At 42.4% G+C, this 24,132-nt stretch overlaps 1 protein-coding gene and 1 non-coding gene across 2 annotated transcripts in view; one reads left to right on the top strand and one right to left on the bottom strand.

Annotated features, from left to right (window-relative positions):
• The first annotated feature begins 658 nt into the window (after positions 1–658).
• STX12 (syntaxin 12) overlaps positions 659–24,132 on the top strand; it is a 36,155-nt gene continuing 12,681 nt past the window's right edge. Inside the window, exons 1-3 of the mRNA XM_061391474.1 lie at positions 659–911; positions 15,914–15,983; positions 17,672–17,771. Coding sequence (XP_061247458.1) covers positions 794–911; positions 15,914–15,983; positions 17,672–17,771 — 288 coding nt within the window. The 5' untranslated portion in view covers positions 659–793. The remainder of the gene's footprint in view (positions 912–15,913; positions 15,984–17,671; positions 17,772–24,132) is intronic.
• TRNAC-ACA (transfer RNA cysteine (anticodon ACA)) lies at positions 8,750–8,821 on the bottom strand. The gene has a single exon. It is a non-coding gene; the product is annotated as a tRNA-Cys (tRNA).

The raw sequence follows: 24,132 nt of genomic DNA, 5'->3' as shown, positions 1-24,132 counted from the left end.
CCAGGTGGCGCACTGATCAAGTATCCGTCTGCCAATCCAGGAGACACAAGAGACGCTGGTTCGATCCCTAGGTGGGGAAAGATCCCCTGGAGAAGGAAATGACAACCCACTCCCATATTCCTGCCTGGAAACTTCCATAGACAGAGGAACCTGGCGGGCTACAGCCCATAGGGTTGCAAAGAGTCGAAGACGACTGAGCGACTAAGCACGCAGACTAGAAGAGGGGTGGAGAGAGAAATGAAAGTGATTTGTAAACCATAAAAGTGCTTCAAAAATCCTCCCAAAGCCCTAGGGGATGAAAACAGTGAGGAATCTCAGGAGTTTGGTTACGGATCTGGGTTTCAAGGTTGTCGAATTCTCCATATTTGGGCCTGAGTTCTCAGAATAGAACAGGATAGGATGTTAGGGCTGAGATCATCTGGTACAATTTTATGCTAATTGAAAAATTCTTGCCTTCTGTCGCCGTGCCATGACAATAAACAACACCGCCACCCCAGACTCTCCCATCCGAGTCCCAACGGCATGACGTCATCGCTCCGCCCCGCAAACTCCAGGGCGTCGCGTCTCTAAGCTACCTTTCAGCCGCCAGGTCCGGCAGCGCCTGCGCAAATGCGGGGCGGGTCGAGCCGGAGCGGTCGCGAGCGCGCCGCGAGGGGGCGGGGCTAGTGCGCACGCAGCTTCATCCCGTCCCCGCCCTTTCTCTTCCCGGTTTCCCTGTCAGCCTGCGGGTCGGGTCTGGCGGCTGTTTCCGGTAGGAGCGCGGTGCAGGGCTAGTCGCTGTCTGCTCCTCGTCATGTCCTACGGTCCCTTAGACATGTACCGGAACCCGGGGGGCTCGGGGCCCCCGCTCCGGGACTTCAACAGCATCATCCAGACATGCAGCGGCAACATCCAGCGGATCAGCCAAGCCAGTGAGCCGGGGTACCGCGGCGGCTGGGGGGGCGGGGGCCGTCCTGACGAGGCTGCCGGGACGGCGGAGCCCAAAGCCACACCTGAGGCCGTCTCGGGCGCTCCGCTCTGGATACGGTGGCCTGCCATCCGCGAATCTGCCAGGCCCAGGCACCCTGAGGGTCCGGCGCCTCAACTGAAGCTCGAGTTTCTTCTCAGGAGTTCTGCCCTTAAGGTGTTTTGGGGCTAAGACAGCAGTCCTGACAGCCCCAGGGTGGGAGGGTGTGTTTGTCTGCTCCAGAGCAGTGAGTGAGTCAACCTGATGCAGCGGTCAGCCGAGTTTTTCCTGTCATCTGCTTCCCTCCACCCACTTCTCTTTGACCAGTTTGGATCGGGAGTTGTTTACTGGTTTAGACTTTACATTCTGCTCAGCTTCTGGCTTCTTGAAAGTCAGCTGCTTTCAATTAAGCAGAGTGGAGAATGCATGTGTTTTGGTGACTTTAATACAGTTCTTCCTGTAACGTTTGAAAGTCAGTTACAATGACTTGTATTCAAGGGATCAGATGACTTCTACTTTAATAAAGAGAATTCACCAAAGACACTTCAGTTTACAGTATTTTGTCTTTTGTAGCAGAAAATTTGCGTGTTTTTGGATTTCAAGCTGATGAGTCTTTTGTTTTCCTTCCCCATCTAGTTACTCTTTTGAACAAGCATGATACACAGAGAAGCTCAGGGACATGGCCACAATCACATAGCAAGTAAGACATGGTAGAATTGGTGGTGGATTTCAGAATGTCATTGCTTGTCTTAAAACTGCCTCCCCACTGTTAGGGTCTAAATGAGACTGTAGATGAATGAGTTAAATCTTGTGCCTGAAGATCATCTCAGAGCCTTATAAACAGGAGGTCAGCAGCAGCAGTAACTACTTGGAAGGAATGGTATCATCATCCTTGTTGTTTATTGTTGTGTTTTTGTGAGCTTGGCTGTGCCTTGTTAATAGGTAGAACTAGTTGGTCCTGAATCACAATTATGTTCTATATTTTAAAGAAAAATACCACTTAGCTTTTAAATTTAATATGTAATGTAGAATCTGAGAGAGGGAAAGTTTCTGATGGAAATCATTTGAGTCTTGGCGCCTTGGGAGTGGAAAGAAGACTATGTAATCTGTGAAATCCGAAACAAAAATTTACATGACCACTGGTGGGATTTTCCTGGTGGTCCAGGGAAGTTAAGACTTCATGCTTCCACTGCATGGGGCGCAGGTTCACACTGTGGTTGGGGAACTAAGATCCCATATGCTGCATGGTGCAGCCAAAAAATATTTTAAAAATATATGACCATTGGTTCGGAAGTATAGTACTTTGTGTTCCAGTTTCCTTTTGTGAGGGAGCTGTAACACAGGCTAGATCAGAAAATTCTGATTCAAAGCCAAAAATTTATTGTTGAGACCAATTCTAATTTTAATGTCTATGTGTGAAATGTTCATTTTGTATGCATTTGAGTATCATGCATGTACTGTGTATAAGAACTGGCAGGGAGCCTTTGGTGCACATAGCAACTGAAAGGATTTGGTGCTATAGAAGAGATATAATAAAATTATAGGTAGTCAGGAGAGACATCTTTTTCACTTGGGAGGGACCAGGGAAGGCATTATGGCATTTGAGTTAGGTCTGGCTGGAAAGATGGTGGAAAGGATTTGAACTTTTTACAGTAAATAAGAGAAGGGCATTTAAGGAGGGAATTAAATGAACAAGGCATGGTAGGGGGAAAGCATGTGCTGTGTATAAAAAAGTAGAGTGGTTTAATTTGGCTAGTGTGGTGGATTCTAGAATGGAGTGCAAAGTAGGCTTGGAAAGGTTAAGTTGGGACCTAGATATGAAGAGCTTTAATTGCTAACCTAATGGGTTTGGATTTAATTCTGTAGAAATGTGTAAATCGAGTTGGAAGGGAGAGACTGGAATCAGAGATACCAGTTAGGAACTGAAAATGAAAGAAAGGATAGGAGAGGTGTCTTTGGCGATAGAATTCATAAGATTTAGCTCTTGGTTAGGCATCAGGCTCAAGTAATAGTTGGATTCAGCCATTAATAACATTAATAGCTAACATTTTTGGTGCTTACTGTGTGCCAGGCGTTGTACGTGCTTTACAGCGATGTAAGTGTTGATTTTGTAACAACCCTTTGAAGTAATTACCAGTATTATTTCTTTTTATGGGTTAGGAAACAGGATAAGAAACTTGAAACCAGATCTGTCTCTTATGACCAACATTTAGCCTTTTTATAATTTTTAATTAATATTAGTTTTGTAGCAGCTAACACTTCAGCAGGTTAGAAGTGACTTTTTTTTTTACTCTTCATAGGAAGCTATGGGGAATGCCTGAGCTGTGGAACTTTCTCCTCTTGTGGTTGGTCTACCTCTCCTGCTAGATTGTTAGTTCCTTCGAAGAAATGAGACATGACTTATTCATCTTTATATTTCTAGTACTTACCTAAGATCTACCCATATGATAGATTCACTTATTCGCTGTTCAACAAATATTCTTTGAGCACCTGCTATGCACAGGGGATGGAGTGATGAGCAAGATAGACAAAACCCTGCCCTGATAGTGTGTGTGTGTGTATATATGTGTGTGTATGAATGTGTGTATATACATACATAGGCATACATACACATATATAACTAATGTTGAGAAATAGTAAGTGCTATGAAGGAAAAATAAAGCAGGATAAGGAGACACAAAGTAACCAGAGAAAGAAGTGCTATTTATTCTTACATCAGATGGTCAAGGAGGACCTCTCTAAGTAGACCCCTGAATGAAATGAGGGAGCCATGTGAGTAGCTGAGGGAAGGCATTCTAGGCAGAGGAAACTGCAAGAGCAAAGACCTCAGTGCCTCCAAGAATGGCAGGGAGACTAATGTGTCTGGACTGCAGTTAGAGAAGGAAGCATAGTAGGAAAAGAGGCCGTGGAGATAGCCAGGGATCATATTATTTAGGGTCTTGATGCTCAGTAAATTGTATTTAGTAGATTTGAATGAATGAGATTTTTTCCATCTTGAAACTCTCCCTGCCTCATTTACCTTGTGCGATGTGGTTCCTACCACATCTTATGACCCTAGGCAGTGTGAGTTGGAATTTTCCCTTTGGGATTGTTTAGTGAGGCTCTGGGAGTTGGAAATGGGTAGGGTGACATTGTCTCTACCCATTTACCAGGCTGGTACCCATTCCCCAAACTTGGCCAGTGTACCTAAGTATACAGTATGGATGTGACACCCACCCCCCTCCGCCCCCTGCTTCAGACATATGCCCACGTCCATATAGTCCTGCAAGGACCTGTATTTTTTTTTTTTAAACTTTATATAATTGTATTAGTTTTGCCAAATATCAAAATGAATCCGCCACAGGTATACATGTGTTCCCCATCCTAGACCTTCCTCCCTCCTCCCTCCCCATACCATCCCTCTGGGTCATCCCAGTGCACTAGCCCCAAGCATCCAGTATCGTGCATCGAACCTGGACTGGCAACTCGTTTCTTACATGATATTTTACGTGTTTCAATGTCATTCTCCCAAATCTTCCCACCCTCTCCCTCTCCCACAGAGTCCATAAGACTGTTCTATACATCAGTGTCTCTTTTGCTGTCTCGTATTTATTTGCTGACCTGTATTTATTGAAAATATGAGAGAATATCTTATTCTTTTTTCTCAACTTTTCAGCTGCATTTGTGGGTTTGGAATTGCTGAGCCTTTCAGGCTGAAATACGGCAGGCCACTGTGTGGGTTGTTACAGGTACAGCTAAGGTTGACTGCCTGGCACAAACGGTTGTTATCAGTATGTGTGGGCAACAGAAGAAAAATGTTTGACTCCACCTGTTGTGAAATGAAGGGTCTGGGCAGATAGAGGGCAATAACCTAACAGGCTCCAAGTTATCTCTGAAGAGATTAAAGAACAGCATGTCTGTTCTTTAATGTTGCTAATTTATTGATATGATTTTGTTTACTAAAAACTTAAAAGCAGCTAAACTTTTAAAATTGACTGTTGTGTGAAATCCTGTGGGCTGTTCTTTTAAAATTGTTTGCCTTTGCTGTTTATTTTGTTGCCCACTTTGTGAAGTCTTCATGATCTCAACATCTGTATCCAGCAGCATAGTCTCAGTGTTTCTGTTTCCTTTCTAGTTCACCCCAATAATGCTATCAGCAGTATGTCTAAAATCCCTCTTACCTCCTCAAGAGCCTACAGTGCCTGGCTGTTGTTGCTGCATCAGGTCTTAGCATTCCGCTTTGCTTCCATTGTCTTTGTCATCTTAATCCAAATTAGCCATATTTTCTCCTATTCGTCACCCTTTGCTCCAGGCAGGCTATTTTTCTTAACATCCCTAAACATTGATTTCTGCAGCAAGTTTTTGCTCATTCTATTCCTCCTTTCTTCAATCGTTCCCTACCTCGCAAACCACCTAAATTATACAAATCCTTTGAGTTGTGCTTAAATCTTGCTCCTTGTAACTAAGCTTTCCCTTGCTTTTCAAAGAATGAAGTCAACAGGAGCCCGGGAGTTAGGCTCAGCAGATCTGTGACAGAGTTCTTGCTCCTCTACGTTGTCCCGTTAGCCTGGAGCAGTTCCCCTTTCTGTCTGTTACCCCATCTGTAAAATGAATGTTATTGGTAAAATGCGTTCTTTGAAAGTGCCTAGTATAGTGCCCGGCCGGAATAGCATTGGTTGAGTCCCCTGCTCCACCATAGTTTAGTAGTTAAGTGAGCGGGCTCAGGAGTCAGACGGTCTGGGTTTGAGTCCTGGATCTGCTTCTGACTAGCTGTGTAAGCATATTGCTGTACTTCTCCGTTTCAGTTTCCTCATCTGTAAGATGGAGTTAATAACAGTCTTTACTTCATAGGATCATGAGAATTAAATGAGGAAATTTATGTAAAGTGCTTGAAGCAGGCCTGCAGCATTGTTTAAGAAATGTTAACTGTCATTTTGTTTTTCTTTCTGAATTCGCAAGCTTAGCACTTACTTTATTGTGTATTCTGTAATTAATGCATGCTTTTTGACCTTGTTATTCCAACTGAGAGATCACTGTTAGTGTTGTGGGGATAGCAACCATGCATTGTACAGCTCTCTCTTAACTACAGGGCCTGGCACTGCAGTGGATATGTGTTAATAGTTGGCATTCAGTATGTACTTAATTGATTTTTATCATCGCTAAGTACATTTTTCTTGGTCTCGAGTTTGATAATAATAGCTATGCTTGATTGAGTTCTTTTAAGTGCCAGACACTGTTCTGAATTTAGCTTCATATTGTCTTAATGTCAGCCTCACAGCAGCCACACGAGGATTCTCTTGTTATTCCCATTTTTTAGGTGAGGAAACTGAGGCACAAAGGAGTGGAGCCTTTTACTAGGAATTGTGGAACTGGGAATAACACACAGGCAGTCTCAATTCAGAGTCTATGTTCTTAACCCGTTGTGTGTTCTGTCATGGGTGTGGTAAATAGAAGATTATACCTTCGATATTCAGTGTTTGTGTTCAGTTTAGTTTAGAGCTTTCCTATCATAGTGGCTAAAAAGTCAGGTCATTTTCATGATAGCTTTGCAAAAACGATGCAAACCTAATTTTCAGAGTAAGACGCTGAGATGACTTCATTGTCATGACTTATGTCGTAACGTAAGCTATCATGTTCTCATTTTATGTAAATACGATTCTTTCCTTGAATATATGTTTGCTTGTTTACCTTTATGGTAGTTGCTTTCAGTGTGTCTAGACTTTGATATGAACTAAGGTTCATTTGGAGATTCAGATTCTGCTAAAAGCTGATCTCAGCTAAAAGTCCACGAAGAGTGTTCAGTTTAGAGCAGTTCCTAGTGTGGATGTTACCTGTAATGTGCAATAAATTGGTTTGCTTTGTAGTCTTGTAAAAGTTTTAGCCAGGACATGCTTTTAAACATGAGAGGTCAGTGATAGGAGAAATTGAGGCCTAGTTTTAAAAATAACAAAATTGCTTACACAGAACTGAAGAACTTGTCTTTACATTTGGCCTAGTCATCTGGTTTCCAGATTATGTAGCATTTCATAGAGGATAGATACCCAGTGATTTTCATCCAAAATGTAACAAATCAGTCTAAAAGTAAAACTTTCATTTACTAGAATGCTTAGAAAAGGAGTTTTCTCATTAACTAAGCTGACCAGAAAACTCTTCTAGATTTAACCCATTTTGATAAAAATTATTCCAAAAAGTATCACTTTACTTTTTAACATCTTAAGTGCATTCAAGGGAAAAATAAGTGTGTATGTAACTGTTTCTTTTTGTGCTTTAGGTTTAAGGGATACAGTTCTTTTCTTTTTTTAAAAAGAGTTATTTGTTTACTTTTGTAGCTGGGCTCCGTCTTCCTTGCTGCCCTGAGCTTTCTCTAGTTGTAGGGAGTGGGGGCTATTCTCTGGTTGTGGTGTGTGGGCTTCTCGTTGCGGTGGCTCCTCTTGCTGTAGAGCACAGGTTCTAGGCTCTCAGGCTCAATAGTTGTGGCACACAGGCTGAGTTGTTCCCCACCATGTGGGATCTTCCTGGACTAGGGATCAAACCCATGTCCCCTGCAATGGCAGGTGGTTTTAACCACTCGACCATCAGGGAAGTCTCAAGTGATACAGTTCTTGGTTGTGAAACAGATGGGTCATTGAGTCACTATTTTCAAATAAACTCTGATGTTGGTGGTTATGGAGGGCATTATACAAAGAATTCTACTTCCAGTAAACAAAGACATTACTGTCCTTATCATTTGAGTTTTGGGGCATCTTGCTGGAAACTTTTAGGAAAATATCAATATTCAGGAATTTGAATAGAATTAATGAAAGCTTGGATTCATTCTGGTGTTTAGCTAACAAGTGACGCTATAAAGTCCTCCTCCCTCCACCCAATCCCCCCATCCCAATTTATGTATCTCAGCAAACAAAAGAAGTCAGAAAAGACTAGGTAAAAAAAGTTCTCAGCTGAGTTTAAACCAAGAACAGCTGATTTTAAATTGACTTTTCCCCCATAGTCTGTAAAACCCCCTTTGCTGTCTAGGGCACTTAATACATTTTGATTGGTGATTAACAACTTGAAATTTTGAAATCTCTAGAGTTTCTAAAGAGAATGCTCTATGTAAAGACAGTCAGTAAGATGAGATCTGTTTCCTTGAACTGCCATACTAGTAACATTTACCTCTATGTGTCACCCTGTAACCAATTATTTTCTGGAGGAGTGTGTATGCATGTGTGGTTATGCAAATACAAAAATGAGTAGAATGTGGTCCCTCCTCTCCAGAGGTGTATAGTCAGTCCAGTCCCATTTGTACAGAGAGGCAGAGTCTCTCTCAGCCAAACTCAGTCTTGCAAAAAAACTGCTTGGTTACACAGCATCATTCTGGGACTAGAGCTTCTTCATTATTGTTGACTTTTATCATTGAGCAGTGGTGGGAGTACTTAAGGGTCATTTAGTCCTTATGTAGTCATAGTAATTGAATGAGGAAAAAAACCCCACCCACACAAATAGTAAGTACTGTGACAGACAAAAAGTACTCAATATGTGTTAGTTAAACCTGAATATCATATACAATTGGTGAAAGAGACCCAGCAACATGAAATGATTTATCTGGTGCCATACATGTAGTTAGTGGTCCTGTTTGGCTTTAGAATTTAGGTCTCATTATTCCTAGCTCATGTTCGTTCATATCTGCTGCCTTGAAAGTGGCATGACATAAAACTGAGGAAGTAAAGTCGTTCAGTTGTGTCCGACTCTTTGCGACCCCATGGACTGTAGCCTACCAGGCTCCTCCCATGGGATTTTCCAGGCAAGAGTACTGCAGTGAGTTGCCATTTCCTTCTTCAGAGGATCTTCCCCACCCAGGGATCAAACCTGGGTCTCCTGCATTGTAGGCAGATGCTTTACCGTCTGAGCCACCAGGGAAGTCTCAAAACTGAGGCTAACTGAATTAATCAGCAATTGCTTCCTGCTCCCTGGGTGCTGGCACTCTGCTGGACTCCGGTAAATATGCAGGAACCTTCCCAAAGGTGGCAGGGCCTTAGGGAAGGGAGCGGGTTGGAGCAAGGGCGTCAGCCTATCTGGAGGACAGAGCTGTTAAGTTAGGGAGCTGTCAGATAAGCAGGGTGGGGCAAAGTGCAACACTGGCAAATGGAAGCCTGCCCTAAGTCACTACATTCTGTGTATTTCCTCTAAAGGAGGAAATGTAGTCTGCCTGTGAGAGAGTCTCAGTTCAGTTCAGTTCGGTCGCTCAGTTGTGTCTGACTCTTTGCGACCCCATGAATCGCAGCACGCCAGGCCTCCCTGTCCATCACAAACTCCCAGAGTTCACTCAGACTCAAGTCCATTGAGTCAGTGATGCCATCCAGCCATTTCATCCTCTGGCGTCCCCTTTTCCTCCTGCCCTCAATCTCTTCCAGCATCAGAGTCTTTTCCAATGAGTCAGCTCTTCGCATGAGGTGGCCAAAGTACTGGAGTTTCAGCTTCAGCATCATTCCCTCCAAAGAAATCCCAGGGCTGATCTCCCTCAGAATGTACCGGTTGCATCTCCTTGCAGTCCAAGGGACTCTCAAGAGTCTTCTCCAACACCACAGTTCAAAAGCATCAATTCTTCGGTGCTCAGCCTTCTTCACAGTCCAACTCTCACATCCATACATGACCACAGGAAAAACCATAGCCTTGACTAGATGGACCTTTGTTGGCAAAGTAATGTCTCTGCTTTTGAATATGCTATCTAAGTTGGTCATAACTTTCCTTCCAAGGAGTAAGCGTCTTTTAATTTCATGGCTGCAGTCACCATCTGCAGTGATTTTGGAGCCCCCCAAAATAAAGTCTGACACTGTTTCCACTGTTTCCCCATCTATTTCCCAGGAAGTGATGGGACCGGATGCCATGATCTTCGTTTTCTGAATGTTGAGCTTTAAGCCAACTTTTTCACTCTCCACTTGCACTTTCATCAAGAGGCTTTTGAGTTCCTCTTTACTTTCTGCCATAAGGGTGGTGTCATCTGCATATCTGAGGTTATTGATATCTCTCCTGGCAATCTTGATTCCAGCTTATGTTTCTTCCAGTCCAGCATTTCTCATGATGTACTCTGCATAGAAGTTAAATAAGCAGGGTGACAATATACAGCCTTGATGTACTCCTTTTCCTATTTGGAACCAGTCTGTTGTTCCATGTCCAGTTCTAACTGTTGCTTCCTGACCTGCATACAGGTTTCTCAAGAGGCAGGTCAGGTGGTCTGGTATTCCCATCTCTTTCAGAGTTTTCCACAGTTTATTGTGATCCACACAATCAAAGGCTTTGGCATAGTCAATAAAGCAGAAATAGATGTTTTTCTGGAACTCTCTTGCTTTTTCCATGATCCAGTGGATGTTGGCAATTTGATCTCTGGTTCCTCTGCCCTTTCTAAAACCAGCTTGAACATCAGGAAGTTCACGGTTCACATATTGCTGAAGCCTGGCTTGGAGAATTTTGAGCATTACTTTACTAGCGTGTGAGATGAGTGCAATTGTGTGGTAGTTTGAGCATTCTTTGGCATTGCCTTTCTTTGGGATTGGAATGAAAACTGAGAGAGTCTAATGTGACATAAAAAATATGGTTATTGGAATTAGCCCTGGATTTGAATTCTGGTTTTTATGGACTTCCCTGGTGGCTCAGGCGGTAAAGCGTCTGTCTACAACTCGGGAGACCTGGGTTCGATCACTGGGTTGGGAAGATTCCCTTGGAGAAGGAAATTGCAATCCACTCCAGTACTATTGCCTGGAAAATCCCATGGACAGAGGAGCCTGGTAGGCTACAGTCCATGGGGTCACAAAGACACGACTGAGGGACTTCGCTTTCACTTTTATGACACTGCTTAAAACCATTGGTGGCTTCCCATTTCATTCAAATTGGAAGGCCTTGCTCCAGTTTACAGGGTCCTATGTATTCTGGCTCCCCTCCTCTCTCATCTCTCTCTAGTCACATTGGCCCCCTGTTTCTCCATCACAGCAAGTGCTCTTGCCTTGGGGACTTTGTGCTTCATGCTCTCTGCTGGAAAGCTTCTCCCCCAGATATTTTCATGGTTTGATCTTTCACTTCCTTTAGGTCTCTCCTCTGTGTCACCTTATCAGACAGGTCATCTTTGACTACCTCCTGTAAACTACTATCTTCTCCCTACCCTGTTATTCTGGCCCTTACCTGATTTTGTTTTTCTTTATAGCACTTACCACTACCTGATACATGCTTATTATCTCTTCTCCTAAAAAGGAAAGCTTCTTGAGAACAATATCTTCTAGAGCACATATCTGTAGAATAGGTATTCTAAATGAAGGAATGAGTTTTGCAACAGCGTGAGCCTCAGTGTACCCACCTGTAATAATGCTTATCTAAGTAGATAAGGGGCTTCCCTGGTGGGACAGAAGGTAAAGAATCTGCCTGCAGTGTGGGAGACCGGGATTCAATCCCTGGGTTGGGAAGATCCCCTGGAGAGGGGAATGGTAACCCACTCCAGTATTCTTGCCTGGAGAATCCCATGGACAGAGGAACCTAGCAGGCTATGGTCCATGGGGTTGCAAAGAGTTGGACACGACTGAGCAACTAGCACAACAACAGTAAGATAATGCTTATCCGGAGTGAAGGAAAAGCACTCTTCTGCTGTTTCCTCCACTCTCAATACTTCTGACACCAGGTGTGTGGGTTTACCACACACCAGTGGTCAGTTTCTGTGGACTTAAGTGGGGTGTCCTACAATTTAATTCAATTCTGACACTACCTGGAGTTAGCATCAGATTCCACAAATTAAGGGCTTAGTCCCACAAGGCTCCCCCGACCCCACCCCCTTCAGATGCCAATTGTAAGTGTAGGTTCTTATCTGTCTTTCTGACCAGTGAGCTGTATTGGAGGTGTTCCCATGAGCCCCTCTTCAGGTTCAGCTCGTTTGCTAGTCCAGCTCACATAACTCAGGAAAACATTCACTTACTGGTTTATTATAGTGAAAGAAAGTGAAGTCGTTCAGTCGTGTCTGACTCTTTGCGACCCGGTGAACTGTAGCCTGCCAGGCTCCTCTGTCCATGGGATTCTCCAGGCAAGAATACTGGAGTGGGCTGCCATTGCCTTCTCCAGGGGATCTTCCCGACCCAGGGATTGAACCCGGGTCTCCCGCATTGCAGGCAGACGCTTTACCTTCTGACCCACCAGGGACTGGTTTATTATAAAAGGACATAATTCAGGAGCAGCCAGATAGAAGAGATTCCTAGAACAAGGTATGTAGGAAGAGCTCAAAATATCTATACTCTCTATGGGCACTGACACCCTCCCTGCATCTGTGTGTGGTCACCAGTCTGTGCTTGTGTGTGTGTGGTCACTCAGTCGTGTCTGATTCTTTGCGACCCCATGGACTGTGCCAGGCTCCTCTGTCCATGGGATTTCTCAGGCAAGAATACTGGAGTGGGTTGACATGCCCTCCTCCAGGGGATCTTCCTGACCCAGGGATCGGACCTGTGTCTCTTGAGTCTCCTGCATTGGCAGGTGAGTTCTTTACCACTGAACCACCTGGGGAGTCCACCAATCTGGAAGCTCATCAAATCTAGTTCAAGAATTTATAGAGTTTAATCTGTACTTCCTCTCTCTACCCCCAGTTTCCCTTCTCAGAGGTTGGTGGGTGGAACTGAAATTTCCAACCTGCTAATTACTTGGTCTTTCCGATGACAAACCCTGCCCACCCTAAGGCTGTCAGGGCTTAGGTCACCTCAATAGGTAAACTCTGTATGCTCCAAAGGAGCCCTTTATGAATAACAAAGGACACTCCTATCACTCAGGAAATTCCAAGGCTTTTAGGAACTCTTTGCCAGGAACTGAGGACAAAGACCAAATATACTTTTTATTATACCACATCAACGGAGAAGGCCCTGGCACCCCACTCCAGTACTCTTGCCTGGAAACTCCCATGGATGGAGGAGCCCACAAGGCTGCAGTCCATGGGGTCACTAAGAGTCGAACACGACTGAGCGACTTCACTTTGACTTTTCCCTTTCATGCATTGGAGAAGGAAGTGGCAACCCACTCCAGTGTTCTTGCCTGGAGAATCCCAGGGACAGGGGAGCCTGGTGGGCTGCCGTCTATGGGGTCGCACAGAGTCGGACACAACTGAAGTGACTTAGCAGCAGCATACCACATCAAGTACATAGCCCAGTGTCTGGCACATGGTGAACGCTCTGTAGATGCTAATGTCTGTCCTCTTTCTTAAATTATTTGTTTGGCCAGTCAGTTGATAGCTTTGATTCTGATTCCCATTAGACTTAGGTAAGAAGGACATTATACATCTTAGTGATGAAAAATGGTTATTTATATCTTACATAATGCTTTTTTAGCAGAATGCAATCTTCTATAGTGCTTTACATTTTCCTGTGGAACCATTAAGCTAAAAAACCCTCATTTAATAGAATAGTTATATTTTAGGAAAGTTTGTCAAAAGGCAACTTTTTAATCATGTGAAATCTATATTTCTGTTATAAAATTGGAGTTATATTTTGCTTAAAAGATGGTCTTAAAATAAGATAAAATCATAATTTGAAGTGTTACACACATATATATTCTTGACTGTGGAAACTTTTGCTTTGTAACACCTATTATGGCACAGTGATCTGGGCTAAGGATGTTGACCTAAAACAGAAACTGCCAGATATTTCTCCAGCAAAGATAGGTTTATTCAGAGTTACCAGAGAGTTGCAGTTTGGGGTCTGCAATCAGGGCAGGCCAAGTGCAAGCCCCCTCCTAGCAAGGGAAGGGTAAAGAAAGTTGGGAAGAATACAGCAACCCCAGAGTCCAGGGCTTCTCACTGGCTTAGAGGTGTCTTCCTGCTGGGCTCTGCTGTCTGGTAGGTGTGAGAGCTCCCCCTTGGGATCTCCCAACTCTATTTAATTGAGGTTTCCGTTTGTTAATTTTTTGCAGGAGAAATAACTCCTAGACGCTGTTAAGGGCTAGGTTGTTCAGTTTCCCTTAGGTGTAGAGTCACTCAGCAACCACCTAGAAGATTTTGGCTAATTATTATTTCTTAACAGACTTAGAAGCTATTAACACATCTGTGTTTCTGTAAGGTAACTGGTCCTTACTAAGCTTGCCTTTTTACTACTCTTGGTGACCAAATTAAGGTCAGTATTATGACTGTGACCCCCAAATTTTTTATTTAAGAAGCACCCTATCATAAGGAACAATCAATTTTTAAAATTTAAAATTCTAATAAGTGAAGTTTCATTTTTATTGGACATTGAAGCCTTCTATATAATCTGTTCCTATAATAGATACAAATTGTTACAGTAAGCATTGGTTTCCTCATCTTCCCCTAAGCCAGTCATTTAGCAGTCTGGTGTTTCACAAGTGGAACTGGATTAAACCTGAGAGGGTAGGAGAGCCCTCACAAAGGAACTGTCTTTTGGCCAGAGGAGCCCTGTACCTATTGTGATATATTATCTCTTGAAGTCCTGGTGAAACTTGGAGATAATTATGTTCCACTGGACACAAAGTACTTTGTTATTGTGTTCTGTATTCCAGTTTCTTGCAATAGAAGACAGTTGTCAAGTTTCTCAGTCATGTGCAACTCTTTGCAATCCCATGGACTATAGCCTACCAGGCTCTTCCGTCCATGGAATTTTCCAGGCAAGAGTACTGGAGTGGGTTGCCATTTCCTTCTCCAGGGGATCTTCCTGACCTGGGGATCGAACCCAGGCCTTCTGGATTGTGGGCAGACGCTTTACCCTCTGAGCCACCAGGGAAGCCCTATAGAAGACAGTGAATGCTTTTAAAATGCAAGCACGCAAACAAACAAAAAACAAACATACAATAAAATTTCAAGCTCAATAAATGAATGAAGCTCCCCCATCTTCTCTGCCAACAGAAAAAGAAAATAGAAAGTAGGACATAGGAAATCAGGGGCTCTATTCCTGTTGTAGAAGTCAGTGAGCGACAAGGGTGTTCAGATTCCCAGCCAGACTATTTCTGACTATCAGTTCCTCCGGAACTCTGCTTTCCTAGTCCAAGACTAGGGCCTTAAACATCTAGGATTCAAATATGACCATTCCTGATCTTAGCACAATATCTTGGTAGAGTAATCTGAACAAAGCGATGTACTATTTGTCTACAGACAGCATAATTAAAAGAACATAGGCATTGGAGTATGATGTCCCTGGGGTTGAATTTTTTGCCCTACTTCTTTTTGTGTGTGTGCTTACATAAGATATTTAACTTCTCTAAATCTGTTTCCTCATCTGCAAAATGAACATACATCTACTTCAGACTGTTGCTATGAAAATGAATAAGATTATGTATACAAAGCTCCTAATATAGTACTTGGCACATAGAAGTGCTCAATTAGTGGTAACTTATTATCAATAATAAATGTACATTTTCTTTCCAAAAATGTTTGCTGTAGAAAATTATTTTGTATTCATGAATTTAAATGTTTATTGTTGTGAATTGATACTTGGTATCAAGGCCATTCCAAAAGAGACAAACATTTTAACCAGTGCCACTGGAAATCTGGTAGAATGTGGAAGTTCTTTGGGAGTGACGAAAACCACCACCTTCTGCTTAGTGGCATAGTTACTCTCTAGGAGAAAGGTAGATCTCACAGGTAGATTTAGAAGAGAATAGTTTAGAAGATCAAGACCAGGGTCTTGATCATAGCATGCTTTCTATTAGTTGTACATTCTTATTCAGGATATGGGGAGAGACCAGTGATCTGAGAATTAGGGTGCTTGTTTTTTTAAAAAATTTTTCTTGGAGTATAATTGATTTACAATGTTGTGTTAGTTTTAGGTGTACAGCACAGTGAATCAGATTTTCCCTTATAGACCATTGCAGGGTATTGAGTAGAGTTCCCTGTGCTCTACAATAGGTCCTTATTAGGTATCTACTTTATATATAGTAGTATGTATATATCAATCTCAAGTCTCCCATTTATCCCTTTCCCTCTCCCCACGGTGCTTGTGATGAATGTATTTTTCTTTTTAATAAATTTTTATTTCCTCCTCTCCCCAGCCGCTCAGATAAAGAACTTGATGAGCCAACTAGGAACTAAGCAGGATTCAAGCAAGCTACAGGAAAATCTGTGAGTAGCTTCCTAACAAGTTTGGGATTTGTGAGGGCCTTTTGGGGACACACTTAATGCTCTTGCTGCTTGGCGGCTTAGGTTTCAGGCCTGTGAGGTCAGCACAAGAGGCAGTGGGACATGAGGTCACAGCTGGATCTAGAAGAGGAGCAACAAAATACATTAATGGGTTGTGATCTCCCTTGCCTCTCAGAGTCCTTGGACTCTGCTTTTCTTCCTCCCTTGGACAGCTTAGCAGAACAATTTAGGGAAGTAGACGGGGAATCCCTACGACTCTTAAACTGCATTCTCCCTACAGGAGCTTCCTTGTTGGCACAGGCCTCCTGATGATCTACAGTGCTTGTCTAATCTGTTGGATTTCCAACTGTATATAATATTAAAGAAGTGTATTTGGAATGGCCTGAGGAGAGAATAGTGGAATAGATTCTTTTTATTATGTCCTTCTTGACTCTATTTCTGCTGTTAGAAGTTCTAGTTTCCATCTTTAACACTATTTTTGTTTCCTGTCCTAGACATTGGGAAGTGAGAGAATGACTTACTGTTAGTACTTTGAGCTTTTTTGATGGAGACATGAGGTAGCTGTTGGTATGTTAGTACTGTCCATGATGCTCAAGCTTTGGATTGACTCTTTTTGGGGGCTTTTGATTTTTATTTTGTTATTGTTATTTTTTTTGCTGTACCATATGGCTGGTTGGATCTTAGTTCACCAAGCAGGGATTGAACCAGTGCCCTCTTCGGTGGAAGAGGGGACCACTGAACCACCAGGAAATTCCCATTTTTGTTTTTTGGTTTTTTGATTCCCTCTTGGTTTTGACTCTCATGGTTTTTTAAATTTTTTTGGTTTTGCTTTTTTTTTTCCCTTCTATCTTGGAGACCCCTTTGCAGTGAAAAAATATTAGTAATCAGTAGTGTGGTTTCTCTGTCCTCCCTTAAAACCGTTGCAGAAATGGCCAGATAGTAGAAGAAACCATGACTGAAAGGAATCTTTTTTGTATTTCCAGTACCTTTCAATCCCACACATTTTTCCCTCTTTAATTTCCTTTCCCCTCTGCTCCTTACTTTTTTTTTTTTTTTAAACACAGTATAGGGCTTCTTTGTTTTGGAGAAAAGAGCCAGAAAGTCAAGCATAAAGCATAGGTAGGGAGCCAAGGGTAAAGCTGAAAAAGCACCAGCTTTAAGCACAAACGTGGGAGTTGATCTTTGGAGGTTGTTCCCTAGGGTAGAAGCTCTGCTTCTAATGCACATTTCATCCAACCCCCAGGGCGTGGATTCTGTCACTAGTCAGTGGCCTGTGACAGACAGTAACCATGCGGAACTCTTGGGCAAATGAGCGTGAGAATTTTCAGAGAGAGTTCAGCGTGTTAAAACTATTAGATTGAGGTGTGGGGGCAGCTGCTTTTGTATTTCTATCAGAACTGCTGAGAATGCTTTTCTTTTCTCCCCAAAGAATTAAAATACCTAATCAGCAGTTTTCATTGAGGTAGGTTCTTTCTACTCGGTAATGTGAAGACAACTTGAAGTGAGTTTGACTAGGTGGTACTTCTGGAATTCTGTTGTGAACCTGAGCATCTGGGAACATCCTTCAGGTGCCCTTTCATTCCCTGCATCATGAGACACTCTGAGAACAGACTGATGCTAACAGCTCTCAAGAAGTGAGAATATCCTAAAACACATCTTTTCTCTCTTAGGCAACAGTTACAACACTCTACAAATCAGCTTGCCAAGGAAACAAATGAATTACTGAAGGAACTGGGGTCCTTGCCCCTTCCTTTATCTACTTCAGAACAGGTTGGTATTTTCTGGGGTTTTTATTTATTTTGAATAAGAAAAATATTGGTTTTTTTGGAGAGGCGGTATGTGAAACAAACTTGGCTTTCAAACTGAACCTCAGTTTCCTTATCCATAAAATAGATAAGTGTCTACTGTGACAACAGAAAGAATGCAGCTACCAGATCTTGGAAGGTATTAGTAGCTGCTGCGATAATTAGCAATAATATATTAGTAAAATGGGTTTTTTTTAGTAACTGAAGAAGAATCTCGGTGTTTGCATCTTGTTGGGATTTGATTAGCAGCTTTATGCTTTCTGGCTTGATTCTAGTTTGCTTGTATCCAGTGTCTATAAATTTCAAGCAAATGTCTTTTTTTACTTTGCAGTCACTTTCATGTCACATTTTTGTAGGTTTCCAGTTAAGAAAATGCTCTGAGAAATAGATTTCTCTGCTCAAGTCGTTTTCTTCAGTGGCCATTTAAATCCTTTAGAGACACAGTTTCTATTGGAATTCATTGTTCCCTTGATATGCCATGCCTTTGCTTCACTTGTTCTTGAAGTCAAATGTGTTCCCTCCGTTGTAGTTTGACTTTTTAACCTACCGTTCGTGGTCTGCCTCACATCCTATCTCTTCCAGGACAAAAATCTTCTCTATCTTAGACTATTGTGATTTTATTTTGCTTTAGTTTCTATGCCGTCCATGGGAGCACTTAACTTACGTTGTTTTTTATTAGTGAATTCTTTAAATGATGATATTTCGTCTCTGATGGCTGTAAAGATGAAGCCTACCACTTCCCCTTCCTGGGTTGTCTGTGAATTGTAATTGTTGGAACATAATATAATTTTAGTGTATTGTGATCGCCATTTAAAAGAAATGAAAGAATAGAAATATCAGAGTGTGTAACCATGTAATTAAGGGAAGTACTGTTACATGAAACTTTTGTTTCACACATATGTGTATATACGATGCTAGATCAAGATGTCACATTTTTATTCTGGATCTCCATTAAAAAAGCTTGAAAATCGTCAGTTTAACTGATTCCTGACAAGGCATTTAATGAAGTATGTGTTCAGTCTTTGGATTCTTGGCATCCCCTCGCACAAAAGACCAGAACCCAAACTAGGTGCTTTGTCATCGTGCTGCAAAGTAGTAACCTTAGCATAGCCGCCCTTTGACTCTGCCTGTGTGCTGTTTGTGTTGGTTGTTTCTCATACTGGACCAGTTCCCCTTGCCATTCATTCTTTCAAATTGTTCCCAAATCACCCCTTTCCTCTCCCAGCTGTACACATAGGGAATACACTCTTGTAGATAGTTTTAGCAGTAAAAAAAGGGAATCTAAGAGTCTGATGTCAACAGAATGTGCTGCAGTCCACAGGGTCTCAAAGAGTCAGACATGACTGAGCAACTGAACAACAGCAAAGTGTTAAATAGTAGCCTAAGCAACATAGAAAGTTCAATCTCCTTTAAAAAAAAAAATCTAATGTATTCCAAAATCAAATAGAAATTATTTTTGGATTATGCATCTTCTTGTTTCCTTCCATTATATTGGATCATTCAGTTCGGTTCAGTTGCTCAGTCGTGTCTAGCTCTTTGTGACCTCATGGACTGCAGCTTGCCAGGCCTCCCTGTCCATCATCAACTCCCAGAGTTTACTGAAACTCATGTCCATTGAGTCAGTAAGGCCATCCAACCATCTCATCCTCTGTGGTCCCCTTCTCCCACCTTCAGTCTCTCCCAGCCTCAGGGTCTTTCCCAGTGAGTCAGCTGTTCGCATCAGGTGGCCAAAGTATTGGAGTTGCAGCTTCAGCATCAGTCCTGCCAATGAATATTCAGGACTGATTTCCTTTAGGATGGACTGGTTGGATCTCCTTGCAGTCCAAGGGACTCTAAAGAGTCTTCTCCAACACCATAGAGCAAAAGAATCAATTCTTCGGCGCTCAGCTTTCTTTATAGTCCAACTCTCACATCCATACATGACCACTGGAAAAACCATAGCCTTGACTAGATGGACCTTTGTTGGCAAAGTTTGGATCATTAAGAACATAAATCCACAGAGGTATTATTTCTGGTGAAATACAAATCCTGGATTCCCTTCCTCCTATTGTGCTGAATATTCTTTTCCTTTTCAGTTGTTTCTTTATCTAATTAATCTTAGCCCTGTCACTCATCTTTTTGCTACTGGACTATCAAAACATACATGGTACTTTCACATTTCTTTCATACTTATGCACTATTATCAGTGATCTTCTAATTGCCAAATCCAGTGGGGTTTTTCTGCTTTTTTATTCATTTCTCTGTTTTATTTGATCCTCCTGTTCATCCTGTCTTTACTGAAACTTCCTTTTTCTTCCCATGATTTCCATAGTAAAGACGACAAAGTAGTTTTCATGTCTCCCAACTCTGGTGACCCCTTTCTGGCCTTTTGTCTCTCTTTACCCCAGGTTGAGTCTCAGCTTCTCTGACTCTGTGTCTTCCTAGAAGTGGGTGTGCCCCAAGGCGCAACCAGTGATCCTCTAATTTTGTTATTTTATGCTTTCTCCCCCAGGAGTCTTTTCTACTTTTATGAGCTTCCTGTGACTTTTATGACTGTGGTCCCCAAATCTTTTTCAGTCCCTCGCCCCTGCACCTCTGAGTACTTGGCCCATATTGCTAATTCCTGCTCTGACATCTCCTCTTTGATATGCTAATAAATCCCTTCTGTTTCGCCCAAACTCCTCACTAAGCTGACTGACAGTACTTACTGTCATAAAAAAAATTTGTGCCTTTTGACCTAATATTTCCACTCATGCAAATGTTCCAAGTTCTAAGGGAAAAAAAACCAGCTATGCACTCTGGAGCCAGGTTTCCTGGATTTAAATTCTACCCCTGCCATTTACTATATGATCCTAGGCAAATTGCTTAACCTCTGTGTGCCTCATTTTCCAGATCTGTCAAATAGGTACTTTAATAGTATAGGTTGATATATGGATTAAATGAGTTATTATATAAAGTAATTATAACAATATGATATGTGATAAGCACTGTATAAATATTAGCTGTTACAATAGGCCTTACTTTAGCTTTATTTATTTGTAATAGTTAAAAATAGAACAATCGGGAAGGAATGCTTACATAAAATTTACTAGATCAACTTAATGGAGTATTATGTAGCAAAGCCTTCCTCAGCGATCAATGCAAAGAAAAAGAGGAAAACAACAGAATGGGAAAGACTAGAGATCTCTTCAAGAAAATTAGAGATACCAAGGGAACATTTCATGCAAAGATGGGTTCAATAAAGGACAGAAATGGTATGGACCTAACAGAAGCAGAAGATATTAAGAAAAGGTGGCAAGAATACACAGAAGAACTGTACAAAAAAGATCTTCACGACCCAGATAATCACGATGGTGTGATCACTCATCTAGAGCCAGACATCCTAGAATGTAAAGTCAAGTGGGCCTTAGAAAGCTTCACTATGAACAAAGCTAGTGGAGGTGATGGAATTCCAGTTGAGCTATTCCAAATCCTGAAAGATGATGCTGTGAAAGTGCTGCACTCAATATGCCAGCAAATTTGGAAAACTCAGCAGTGGCCACAGGACTGGAAAAGGGCAGTTTTCATTCCAATCCCAAAGAAAGGCAATGCCAAAGAATGCTCAAACTACCACACAGTTGCACTCATCTCACATGCTAGTGAAGTAATGCTCAAAATTCTCCAAGCCAGGCTTCAGCAATACGTGAACCGTGAACTTCCTGATGTTCAAGCTGGTTTTAGAAAAGGAAGAGGAACCAGAGATCAAATTGCCAACATCCGCTGGATCATGGAAAAAGCAAGAGAGTTCCAGAAAAACATCTATTTCTGCTTTATTGACTATGCCAAAGCCTTTGATTGTGTGGATCACAATAAACTGTGGAAAACTCTGAAAGAGATGGGAATACCAGACCACCTGACCTGCTTCTTGAGAAGTCTGTATGCAGGTCAGGAAGCAACAGTTAGAACTGGACATGGAACAACAGACTGGTTCCAAATAGGAAAAGGAGTACGTCAAGGCTGTATATTGTCACCCTGCTTATTTAACTTCTATGCAGAGTACATCATGAGAAACGCTGGACTGGAAGAAACACAAGCTGGAATCAGGATTGCCAGGAGAGATATCAATAACCTCAGATATGCAGATGACACCACCCTTATGGCAGAAAGTAAAGAGGAACTCAAAAGCCTCTTGATGAAAGTGCAAGTGGAGAGTGAAAAAGTTGGCTTAAAGCTCAACATTCAGAAAACGAAGATCATGGCATCCGGTCCCATCACTTCCTGGGAAATAGATGGGGAAACAGTGGAAACAGTGTCAGACTTTATTTTTTTGGGCTCCAAAATCACTGCAGATGGTGATTGCAGCCATGGAATTAAAAGACGCTTACTCCTTGGAAGGAAAGTTATGACCAACCTAGATAGCATATTCAAAAGCAGAGACATTACTTTGCCAACAAAGGTCCGTCTAGTCAAGGCTATGGTTTTTCTAGTGGTCATGTATGGATGTGAGAGTTGGACTGTGAAGAAGGCTGAGCGCCGAAGAATTGATGCTCTTGAACTGTGGTGTTGGAGAAGACTCTTGAGAGTCCCTTGGACTGCAAGGAGATGCAACCAGTCCATTCTGAAGGAGATCAGCCCTGGGATTTCTTTGGAGGGAATGATGCTGAAGCTGAAACTCCAATACTTTGGCCACCTCATGTGAAGAGTTGACTCATTGGAGAAGACTCTAATGCTGGGAGGGATTGGGGGCAGGAGGAGAAGGGGACGACAGAGGATGAGATGGCTGGATGGCATCACTCACTCGATGGACGTGAGTCTGAGTGATCTCCGGGAGTTGGTGATGGAGAGGGAGGCCTGGCATGCTGCGATTCATGGGGTCGCAAAGAGTCGGACACGACTGAGCGACTGAACTGAACTGATGTAGCAAAGACCAAATTGTGAAGAGTATGTTAACATGGAAAATGTTTATGATATACTTAAAAGATAATATTTTTGGATAGTGAGAGGGAATGACGTTTTTTCCCCTCTCTTATTTAATGTTTATGTAAAAATTAAAATCTCAGGAATGGGATAAAAAGTCCCTCATCTAAATTTGCTTTCAGTGTTACCATCTCTCTCCCAGGTGTGAAATGTGAGTCATCCTTTGACTTTATTCTCCTTTCCCCACAGCCAGTCGCATGTTTTTTAGACTCATTTCTTTGTGTTCTCATTATTGATACCATGTCTTCCTAACCCTAAACCTTGATTATTGTGGTCATCTTTTTGACTTATTTCATTTTCCCATTCCATTGTGTTCACCATCGTGGACTCATCTTTCTAAGTTATCATTTTGTACACATCATGTTCCGCTCATAGAAATCTTCGTTGCTCTTTGTTATCTAGAGGTTGAATCCCAAACTCATTAGCTTGGCATTTAAAACCTGCAGCGGCTGGGCTTCCTTGGTGGTCCAGTGTTTAAGAGTCTGCCTGCCAATGCAGAGGACACGGGTTCAGTCCCTCATCTGGGAAGATCCTGCATGCCACAGAGCAACTAAGTCTGTGAGCCACAAATACCGAGCCTGTGTTCTGCAATGAGAGAAGTCACTGCATTGAGAAGCCTTCGCACTGCAACAAAGAGTAACCCCCGCTCTAGAGAAGGCCTGTGTGAAGCAGCAAAGACTTGGACAGCCAAAAATAAATTTAAAAAATAAAATAAAACCTGCTGTGGGGACTTCCCTGGTGGTCCAGTGGCCAAGACTCCGCCCTCCCAATGCAGGGGGCCCAAGTTCGATCCTTAGGAAACTAGATCCTGCATGCCACACCTAATAGTTCACATGCCACGACTAAAAACTCCACAGGCCACAACTAAAGAACCCGCATGCCTGAGTGCATGCGTGGTAAGTCGCTCCATCATATCTGACTCTTTGTGACCCTATGCACTGTAGACTGCCAGGCTTCTCTGTTCATGGGATTCTCCAGGCAAGAATATGGAGTGGATTGTTGTGCCCTACTCCAGGGGATCTTCCAGACTAGGAGTGGAACCCCATCTCTTAGTCTCCTGGGTTGGCACGCGAGTTCTTTATCACTAGCACCACCTGGGAAGCCCTGCATGCCACAATGAAAATCAAAAATCCTGCGTGTGCCACTAAGACCCAGTATGGCCAAGTAAGCAAATCTTTAAAAGATAAAAATAAAACCTGCAGTGGCCAGCCCCTTCCCTATTTTTTCAGTTTTATCTTTTAGCTATTCTCATGAAAAAAACCTTTGGTTCCAGTCAAACTACCTTTTTATAAATCCTCTGCAAATTTCTGCCACCATACCTTTGCTCGCACAGTTACCTTGCCTTTCGCCTTCTCTCTACCATTCATGCCTTACTCTTCCCTTAGTGTCCA

This window comes from Bos javanicus, chromosome 2, assembly GCF_032452875.1.
Source record: "Bos javanicus breed banteng chromosome 2, ARS-OSU_banteng_1.0, whole genome shotgun sequence".
NCBI classification, from domain to species: Eukaryota; Metazoa; Chordata; class Mammalia; order Artiodactyla; family Bovidae; genus Bos; species Bos javanicus.
Note: the sequence above shows the minus strand (reverse complement) of the source record. Positions and strands in the feature narration are given on the sequence as shown.